At 45.6% G+C, this 10,730-nt stretch overlaps 1 protein-coding gene across 8 annotated transcripts in view; it reads left to right on the top strand.

The window, feature by feature from the left end:
- The first annotated feature begins 405 nt into the window (after nt 1–405).
- Nucleotides 406–10,730, top strand: part of LOC142895462 (alpha-actinin-4-like) — a 49,201-nt gene continuing 38,876 nt past the window's right edge. For 3 of the 8 annotated variants that reach the window (XR_012928215.1, XM_076036541.1, XM_076036535.1), the window contains exon 1: nt 408–820. Coding sequence is in view for 7 of the 8 variants with exons in the window: in XM_076036541.1 (XP_075892656.1) it covers nt 695–820 (126 nt within the window). In the remaining variant the exon portion in view is untranslated. Of the gene's footprint in view, nt 821–10,730 lie in introns of all 8 variants that reach the window. The other 5 variants (XM_076036539.1, XM_076036540.1, XM_076036538.1 and 2 more) reach the window with 3 other exon arrangements.

Below are 10,730 nucleotides of genomic sequence, written 5' to 3'. Positions count from 1 at the left end.
TTTCCTTTAAAATAATCACTTAAGGTTGTCAGACACTGAGGGCTAAGCTAAACAAATCCATTATTTTGACCTGCCTCTTGTCCTCTAAGAAAAAAATACAAAAAATTAGACAATCAAAGTATTAAGTGCATTCAAATATACGGTTTAAAAAAAAACTGTTAATGAGGAGTTTTTAAAAAAGAAAATACAAAACCTAAAATAAATAAATAAATAAATAAATAAATAAATAAATAAATGAATAAATAAATAAAAAATAGTAGCGGTAGCAGCTCTGCTAGCTTGTCTGGGGCCACAAGACCCTTACGCTGAAAGGAAAGGCCGGAAGTGCGACTCCCCAACACGTCGCTTTTCACTGCAGCTCGTAGGAGCGGCCGGTTCCTCCCAGCAGCAACCTCGCGGCTCAGAGTGAAAGCTTTTCTTCTCTCGGCGGCAGGCAGGGAGGATTGTGTGACTGCACAAGCCGGACATTCATCACATTCATCGACCGCGCTCGCTGCTGATAGCGGAGAGAGAAGAAGAACTCTTCCCCACTGACTCGTGTTCCTCCCCATCCCCACCAGCCTCTCCGTTCCGGACCGTTGTATTTTTTTTTGTTTTTTTGTTTTATTTTGTTTTTCATTTTTTTTGTACGTCTCCCTTGTCTTCTGCATTGACAGTTGCTCTGTGGCGCACTCAGGTTATTCGTTTTCCTGACATGGTAGATTATCACGCTGCCAATAACCAACCGTCGTCCGGCGGTCCGCCAACCTACATGGAGCAAGAGAATGACTGGGATCGGGACCTGCTGCTGGATCCGGCCTGGGAGAAGCAGCAGAGGAAGGTGAGTGGACTCGAGTCGGGCCCAGCTGGGCCGAGTCAGTCTGGGAAGAGGAGGAGGAGGAGGAGGAGGAGGAGGTGGCGGGTAGAAAGAAAATGGCAGGAGAGAGATGCGAAGGGAGTGGAGGTCAGAAAACTGAGCTCGGCCCTCGGTTCTGCTCCATAAAGTCTGCGGCTGCTTCCGGGTCCAACACTTTTCAGCCGAGCATTTCTCCTCCTGCCTGCCCCGGTTCTCCTCTCAGCTCCTCGGATTCCAGCGTCTGCCCCCTGTCGCTGTACGCTCGTTTTTTTTCCCCTCCTCCTCCTCTTCCTCTTCTTCCTCCCCGCTCTCCCCTTTGTGAATGTTAAAACTATTTGTCTGCGTGTGCACAGCCAAACCCGTGTAAAAGTGTTCGCTGCCTCCCTCCTTCTTCCAAGGATGCCTTTTTCTCCCCTATCCCCCCTTTTCTCGCCCTCGGCTCCTGGCATTGTGCTTTAGCTACTTCCCCTAGCGGAAGCAGGGTGCCCACATTTTTTTTTTTTTTTTGCTTTTTTAAAATCTGAATTGTGCTTGTGCACACATGTGGGGCTTTAAACAGCCGGCCAGATTTTATTTCATGTTTTACCCCCACCCTCCACCCCCACCCGAATATTTTAGTCTCTTATCAAGGCGTCCTTGTCCCACTTTGCTGTGCTTGGCTGGCTGCAGGCCGATTAGACGAGACTCACCACAGGAGGAGTTGACCGATTTTTTTTTCTTCCACGATTCCAAAACGATGTGATTCATAGTTTGGCGACTTTTTGAACAGTCCTACAACGCCCAGAAGGAGTTCCATCATAAGTTACACGGTTTTTACAGCTAAAGGAAGTCATAAATGGATAATTCTGCTGGTTAATCAATCAATTATTTCATTATTAGTATTATTATTTTAGCTCATTGATTATCTCAATAATTCACCGACACGTCAGGTAAAGAGAAACGGGCCTTTAAAAAAGTGTAAACCCACACGGCTGCTATTGGCTGAGGCGAACACACACCAGCCAGAGGTGCAGATTGTTATTTCTGTTGAGCCAGTCACACCTTTACTCACCTCACCCACCCCCCCAACTTTTGAGATGTTTCTGCAGGCTCCCACAGAACTGAGCTGCCTCTTCCTGTGCTTGCACGTTTTTAAAATACAGCATCGCTGTCACGACACCCAGTTGGCATCTTTTGGTTTACCAGTGCTCGCATGATGTAACTTTACTCCAATTCCCGCCACTTGCAACAAAATAGAAGCTGTCCTACTCACCCACTCGACTCCTCTGCCAGATCTTGGTTTATTTTTAACCCACATCTTCCCTCTCTTTTATTCATGCTCCATGCATTTACACCAGTATCGAATGCAATAGCAGCCTTACCTTAGCAGGGTTTGTTTTAACTGCGTGCAGTCTTGATTCCAATGTGCTTTAATTTTTTTAGGAGCGTGTATTAGATTACAGATAAGGGCCAGACAAATATTCACCCCATTACCATGACCTTATTTTGAAGCCAATGATTTGCCCTGAGGTATTCATCCCCAATACAGGCCAATCATGTCCACTTCAAATGCTGTGAGAAAACATACATTGTGGCATCAAAATGTTTTCCTAAAAGGTAACCCTTATATTTAACCCTACCATAGGAAATGCACCCTTGTGACCACATGGAATTGTTAATAACATTTTGTGAAATTGTGGTCACGGGAGTGTTCACTCTTCCGAGAATTGAATTTGCCTTTTTGACCCAGATTTATCAAAGAAAAAATGGCAACGTAATGCAAACCTTTGCTTGATGGGGCAGCAGGATTGGGCTGATTTTTTTTTTCTTTTTTCTTTGTGTGAAACGCGAACCAGATTATTCACTCAGCCTCCTTCACTCACTAACCAGATGACTGGCATACTTTCCGGTGGTGTGACAGCATGCTTGGAATGGTTAGTTGTTTTTTTCTTTTTTCTTTCCTGGGGTACTCAACATTATAGCTGTTAACATTAGTTGTCGCTGAAGAACTCAAGGGTGCAATCCTTTCCTATTAACTTATACTTGTCGGTTGACACTTGGGACTCTTGATGTGTTTGCCTGGAGATTAACCAGGTCAAAGTTTGTTCAAAAGGAAAATCTAACCCACTAATCATTAACAGAATGAGGCCAGTTGTGCAAACCTGAGCTGAGGTCCACTCCCCAGTGTTCCTGAATCCCTACTCATCAATGCAAAGGCTGATGGGTGTTTGCTAGCTGCGAAACAATGCAGGCTATAGGGACATGGCCGCCCCCCACTCGTCAAACCTCAGCGCTGTCGCCCCCAGTGAGGCGGGGGATCCAAGGGCAAATTCCTGCAGTGTATTCACGCTTACTGTGCCAGCCATTACGCAAAAGTGAGCAAATGCCCACTATATATTGAGATAGACGTGTCTGTAATGAGTGTGGGAATGGGATTGTCCATGTAGTTTGGGAGGGTAAAGTTCCAGAGGGTCCATTGACTCTCGCAAGTTTTACCGCGTTGATTTATCAAAAAAAACCCAGCAATGCTCACAATTTGTTTATTTTATTTGGTTTCAAAAGCAAGATGGAACCGTGAGGCCAGGAAATGGAAGTAGATAATTGTTGCAATATACGGGCAGAGCAGCAAGTGTCAAAGTCTATCCACTAAAACGTATTTTTCTCGAGCATGGTCAAAGAATATTACAGGAGGCGCTTGCCGGAGTGTGACGGCAACCTTGCTCATAGTTTTAGTGAAACCTTCACACTTTTACCAAAAGTAGCAGAGTCTTCTTTGGGTGAATCTTGCGTCAGCATCTGTTGAGATAGGAGAAGTCTTAGTAATGCAACTGTAGGATTGAGTGAGATTTGGAGAGGGGTGGAGTACGTGCCGTTAGAATAAAGTGTTAAAACAAAGGTATGAAAACTGCAATTCATGGGAGTGTTCCTGCCGGCGGAGGGGGGGCATTTCTGTTGCTTTGAACAGCTTGGTTTAGATTTCTTTGGCAGCCACAGTAGTTTGTTGTTGCAGTGTGTTCTTTTGTCCATGTTGGATGAAATTGTTGTCAACCTGAAAACTCTCGGCCTGAGACGAGCAAGCTGGTGTGCTCCCCGCCCCACAAACATGCTATTAAGTCGTTCCCTCTCGCTGCTTCTGGGTTCCGCAGCATGTCGAAACATGTTGAAGTACGTCGGTGACGCCACCAGAGGTTTTATTGTAACACTGGGCCGTGTGGCAGACGGTATGTGCAAAGCCCGGCCTCTCAGCGACAGTTGGAGGCGCGCAAAATTTCCCATGTCATGAGGCAAGGTGAAAGTAGAGCTCGCTAGGTGGGTGGATGAGCCACCAAAGCAAGCAGTGAGGCCCACATGCCAAAGGGCCTGGGGGCGTTGGCAGCGTTGCTGGCTGATTTGCTCACTTATCAGTGTGACACATTTTGATTTATTACGTCTGAATTGTCTCGTTTAAGATGTGAAAAGTGAATATCGGAAGAAAATCAATCAGTAGCTGCGTTGAAAGGGTATCTGATAATGGACTTCCTCCTTCATGTTTGCGCTTGAAATTTTTGTTTGGTCCTGACGGAATTCCGTAAAACGTATTGACGCATTTTTGAGGTTTGTCCAATGAGTTATTTCACCCAGAGCACAGCAGCATTGTCCTCCAAACTCCTGCACTAAACTGCAGGAGTTTGGAGTTCGCCTCCACTGACACACCCTGCCAGTGCACAGACTTGCAAGGCAGCACACTTATTTTTTTTCTCTCTTTCACTTGCTGCCAAGGTGGGCAGCATGAGCACAATGTCAGTTTGTTCCTTTGCCGCCCACTTTCGCATGCTTTAAGTGTGACTGGCCATCAGAGGAGGCTCAGATGGGCCGGGTTGGCTCGTCCTGAGCCGTGCACGTGTCGGGACGAATGACCAAACAGTCGTGGGCACGTTGACATAATCTTCTCGTCGGCCTAAGATCTGCTGACAGGTTGTAGCTGTGTTTCAGTCCCAAAATTCTTTATGAGAAAGAATGAAGAAGAATGAAGAGAGTTAAAAAGGTTTGAGGAAGTTTGAGAGAATTGAGGAAGACGCACTTTAGTTTTTGTGTGTATTGTGTTGACAGGTTGAAGCAGGAACTTTTCAGTATTGTGAATACAAGGGGAACCTAAACTTCTGTTCTCTTTTGTGGAACTGTTATTAGTAAATTAATAGATTCTTTGGGCGGATATATTTGCCTACCTAATGGGAAGATGGCAGTGTAAGCAACACAACATTGTTGGTCCTCGATATTAACCTTGGTGATATATCTCATGTATTGGATGTTCGTATATAAAAAAAATTGCTATGTGAATCTGCTGGAGTTGTTGCCAGCCGCCATCTTTCTTTCTCCCATTTTGCATATTTATCATAATCTCCATCATCGCCTCCCATTATCCATAATCTGCAGCTAATTTAAAGCTATTACATTGACGTCTAGGCTTTACACCGATCTCATCGGCTATATCGGATCGGCCGATATTTGGCATTCTTTGAAATGTTCATGATCGGGCGTCATGTCATAAATCTCCGATCAATGACGTCACAGTCGTGTTGAAACTTTTTTCATCTGTCTCATTTACTCCAAAGTAGTTTCACAGCATCGACATGTTTATTTGTTTGTATCCGAGAGTTAATGATTCATGATTCAAAAAACTTCATTTTCGTCTTTGTGCCTCTTCCTGTTTTGAGTACTGTCGCTATGTGACGGACAATAAAGTTTCTTTGAATCTTCCAGACAGCAACATCCATGGGCGACACAAACAAACATGTCGGAGGTGTGGAAGTTTTTCAAATATAAATATTGCTCCTCACGTGATCTGATCGGTGATCGGTTTATTTAAACTCACTGATCGGTGATCGGCCCAAAAATCGTGATCGTGTAAAGCCTTGACATCTTTGCAATTGATCCATAGTGAAAGGCGCACCCCCTCCATTTCTATGAATTAAATGCTCATCCGTCACCTTTTACAAAAAAACACACCATTTTTCATTGGACTTTTTAAATATGAGAGGAGTCTACCAACCCGAACCTGGTGCGTGCGTGTGTGTGTGTGAGAGAGAGAGAGCGAGCGAGAGAGAGACTGGCAGCGTATTTGTCGCTCATTTTCCTGGCTGCCAGCTGATTGCGGGTCAGCTGTGGGAAAGCCCTTTGCCTCAGCTGACGGCCATCCAGAATCAGCTTGTGGAACCCGAAACAACGAAGCCAGTGAGTCAAGCAGACAGCGAGTGGGGAGAAGAGAGGAATGCAACCCCTCTGTCCCTCTCTCTCTCTCTCTCTCTCTCTCTCTCTCTCTCTCTCTCTCTCTCTCTCTCTCTCTCTCTCTCTCTCTGTTCTCCTATTGGCAGCAGCGAGGGAGCACGCCGGGGCAAACATTCCTTTGGTGGCCCATTATAGCCTGCTAGGCCGGTGGGAGGGGGCTTTTTTACTAAAGTGGGGTAGCGGTGGGGGAGGGGGGTATCCTGTTTTTTTGGAACAGAGGGCTGGTGGTGGTGGGAGGTTCAGCAGGACTGCAGATGTGAAGGGAGGGCAGACTCCTCCTGGCGGAAGGGAAGCGTGGGCTTTTCCCAGCTTGGTTTTTTTAGGGGATGCGGAGGAAGTCGTGGCGCCGCGACGTTTGCTCCAAATATTTGTTTGTGGGAAATTGTGCTTTTTTTTTTTTCTTTCCAAGGTGGGCCTGCGATGATTAATTGCGCCGCCGTGCTCCGGCGGGCCCCGACGCTGCCCATGGCTGCTCGCACTGATGCCGGTTGAGGTGGCGGAGCTTGAATGCGTTCCTCTTTCAGAGAGATTTCTTTACGGTCTGTTTCTCTCGCGCTCTTTGTGTGTGTTTGTGCGTGCGTGCGTGCGCGAGGAAGGCGTTTGCATTTCGGGGCCACGGCCAAGGAACAGAGTGCATCCTAATGTCGTCTGAAGCCCCCCCCCCCATCACCCCACCAACTCCCCTTCCTCCCCCTCCCCCTGCATTCAGCTCACGACCGACGCGACCTCCAGCTCGCTTGCTAATTGTTGCCGCCTTCACGTGTTTACTTCTCGGCCATTGTGTACATAGTTATGAGGATTAGTAAATGGCATTTCCGTCTGATGAATTGAAATCGGCAGCACAAGGGGAGTTAAGAATTTCCTGTTGGTTCGCCGCCAGTTCGCACGTTGATGGTTTTAGCGTTGAGCTCAGTCGTCTCTTCCTGGCATTTTTCTTCAATGCAGAGAGAATCGGATATTTAAAAAAAAAAAAAAAAAAATAGCCAACCTTTTTGTTTTTGAAAAATGTCAACTGTTAATGGCACTTCAAGCGTGTTGTATTTCTCTTGAACTGTTTTTGTATTATTCCAACATGATTTGAAGAATATTTTCCTCCTCTCAGATGAGATGAATGATAGAACGACCGAGTCGTTTTACTCCTCTAGCGAACACTCGGGACATTTTATCCTGATGTCTGCCATTTGGTGAAGACTTGTTTCCTTCCTTTACTTTTCTTGCCAATGTGTGGGGAAAGAATTATTTTTTTGTTTCAAGCTACAAATACCACATAAAAGTGATCCCTCTCCAGGCAGACGAGGTCCAGACCTTGTGTTTAGTGTTTAGGTGGCCCGGGGAAAAAAAAAACCCTGACCATGTGACCCCAGTGAAATGAGTCACTCACTGATGAGTATTTTTTATTGGTGGTGTTTGTAGGAAAGCAACAAGATGAATGTGTCTGTTGAGGTCTCACCCTCAGAGTGTCTGAGCAAACAGGCTAGAGGCCATCACACCAGTGCTGTGAATTCTCTTGAATATCTTTCTTCTGATGGGAGAATCGAGAAGGAAATCGGCTCTTGACGTGCTGAAAACGATTTCTGATGGAGCTACAACTTGTCTTTGTGCCTCGTAACGAGGAAGCACCTCATACCTCCCTCCAGCATTGACAACATCTGCTCCCTATTATTTATGATAGAAGTTTCTCATCGACCCCACAATAGACAACTTCCGGTGGGGATTCTCAGATGCCGCAAACTTTGAATTGCTATTTTGATGAGGAAAAAGCCCAACCCTACATGAGAACACAATATCCAACTATTAAAGCCCCACCACACCACGGACATATTGGTTGTGCTGTTCTTAATGCCGCTCTGCTGCCTGAGGAAGTGTACGTCATGCCAATTTGCAAGCTGGCACAGGAAGACATTTTAGGCTCCAGGACTCGACGGTGCCGATTGTGGAGGGAAAGTCATTTGGCTGACAAAAGAAACTCACAAATGATAGAATGCTTATTACACAACAACACTAACAGTCTCTTGGTAAAGGCAGATCACAGAAGTGTTTTTCTTTATTTCTTCTCATTAAAAGACAGAACCCGTTAGCTTGCAAACATTCCAAGACATGCCAGTAGTTTGGTCCCCGTCTTTTATCTTGTCTCGTCCTCAGCCACCTCCTCTGGAAGGCCCTGGACTGCATGAGGTGTTTGTGTATGTCGGTGCAGCGCTCCGTATTTTTGGAAACAGCACTTCAGAGTCCCGAAGTCGTCCTGCACCTGAGAGAGAACCGGAGGCTTCAGATTCACTGAAAATTTAATCGGCATTCTTTTATAGAGGATGAGAAATTTCACGGTTCGCTATTTCAAACTGTCCTTGTGTGATAGACGGAAGGCTAAATATAGGTGCCTGCTGTGAACCTCCCAGTCGATGTCGACACATTTATCGACACAAAAGCGTGAGGGAGTTCATTTGTCTTCACACTGGTTACAGATCTGAATTTCCAACTTGTGGACGCGACAGTCAAGGTGGATTTCACGCATTTCTGTCTGGTGAAGCACAGGTCAAAGAATGTAGTTTGTCTGAAAGTTGTATACAACCATCTGTCGGCACATTCCTGCTTTGCCCTTTTGATTTTCATCTTAGATTACGTTTGCTAATATGTACAAGTCTTGATTTTTTTTGTGTGTGTCAGCACCTTTAGCCAGCCATTCTCATCGTGGGCCATCTGAGGTTGCTGTAAATCTCCACATCCAGTTTGTGTGTCTGTGCCGGCATCTGTCCTAGGCCCCGCCCCATCGCAGCGGCTCTCTCAGGGATTACATCCCAGCTCGTTCGACCAGATTATATTCAGCTTTGACACATATCTGGGGTGAATAAAGAAGATGGGTGTGGATGAGCTCACTGCGTTTGTGGTTTAAAGCAGCAATGAATCAACTGAGCGATGGTGGACGTTAGAATCAGTTGAAGCTGCTTGTCTTCAAGATTTCACACATCAAAAAATGAAATTGCGTCCACACAAAGTGTGTGAAGGAGAGGTATTGTAGCTTAGACTTCAAAAGCGGCTGTACCGGATTTAGACATGAGTCCTTGTGTATATATGGCCATTGTTTATATTGTTTGTAGTGTTTTTCTGATTTTTTAACTTATTGTTTCCATATTTTCAGTCTGTAATCTCCATGCAGTAATAATAAAGGTTTATTCTATTCTATCCAATTCAATGAGCTGGCCCTAAATTACCTGTAAATACAGTTTCTACGTTGTCTTACAATAAACAAACAAGCACTTATACACACAAGATGTTCACAGTCCATCCTCAGTTTAGGATCCAATGCCTCATGAAGTTCCTCACTATAAAGCTGGCGATGCCGCACCCATACAGGTTAGTGTCCCTCAGGTGTGGGTGTGTCGGAGTGAGCGCAACAAACAGGCTGTGCTAGTCTGGGCGCCCAGAGTCTGAGCTGCCGCTCTTTTCAGAAATCTGGGAGATTGTTTTTCAATACTTATTGAGATACTTAAGAAATAAGTATCTTATTTTAGTAGCTTATTTTAATAAATATTTCAATACTTTGTTCTTAGTAGTGATAATTGTAGTTCTGTCTTCAAATTTCGCCTGCTGGGCTTCAGGCAGACTCACGCACAACAGCTCGTTTAGCATTCAGGAATCCAATCGTAATTAACAAGAGGTCGTTCTGCTCGGAGGGAAACAAGACATGTTCTTTTTATTTGAATTTGCAAAACAGTCAAAGCTATTGGCGGGCCTGGTCTCATGAATATGCAGCACCAAGAGGAAACTGGCCATGATGAGGCTCGTGGAATCCGTAGGCATCGGTTGGCTTAGCGGTCGCTTCTGTGTTGAGACCGGTGGCCCTAATGCACGGCGGTGTCCTTTTAAACAGAGCATGATTCACACTAAGTGAGTGGATTTTTTTCCCTCCCCGTCTCTCCCTCTGCGTCTCTGATTCCTTCAGTGAGTTTCTGCTTGTATTATTTAACAGGTTTCAAAGTGGGGCACTGGGCAAAGAGGTGAGGAGGAGAGAGGGGGAGGAAAGGGGGGGGAGAGCGAGCGAGCGAGCGGCCTACTGGGACACACACATGCATGCGAACAACAGCAGCAGCTGACAATGAGTGGTGTGTTACACAGACTCAAGAACTGCCCTTGATTTTCATGGAACACACACACACACACACACACACACACGATGCAGTTGATCCTCTGAATTGGTGACGTCTCCTCTTTGAGTCCGTTACTGTTGCTGATCACTTTTTCCCCTCCCTTTTCTTTTGTGAAATTGTGCAAACAAGATGCGTTGTGAAGCCTTTCTTCCCCCATCTTGCCCGATCCCATCTTCGGAAAGGTACTGGTGGTTTTGTTAATGTGATCCAGACGTGTCAGCGGACGGCATAAAATATTTACAGACTGCAAGCGACTCCTTCGGGTTTGCAGCTCCGTGTTCGCTGCAGAGTCCCACGCAGCTCGTCATTTATTCCGTGCATTTCCATTCTGCTCAATAAAACAACAAGCGCAGACTTAGTATGTGGTTGCTGTTGTTATTTAAAAAGACACTGCCACTGTCTTTTGGGCTTGCGTTGCCACACTGTTTGTCTGTGCTATTAGTCCGCTCAGTTTGGGGTCCTCCCTGTATACTGCACCGGGTATTTTCCTCCCAAATTACATGTGT

Source organism: Nelusetta ayraudi, unplaced genomic scaffold (genome assembly GCF_046127955.1).
Source record: "Nelusetta ayraudi isolate G7.1 ecotype Tasmania unplaced genomic scaffold, CSIRO-AGI_Nayr_v1 ptg000048l, whole genome shotgun sequence".
Taxonomy (NCBI): domain Eukaryota; kingdom Metazoa; phylum Chordata; class Actinopteri; order Tetraodontiformes; family Monacanthidae; genus Nelusetta; species Nelusetta ayraudi.
The sequence above is the reverse complement of the archived record's forward strand: the minus strand, read 5'-3'. Positions and strand labels throughout refer to the sequence as shown.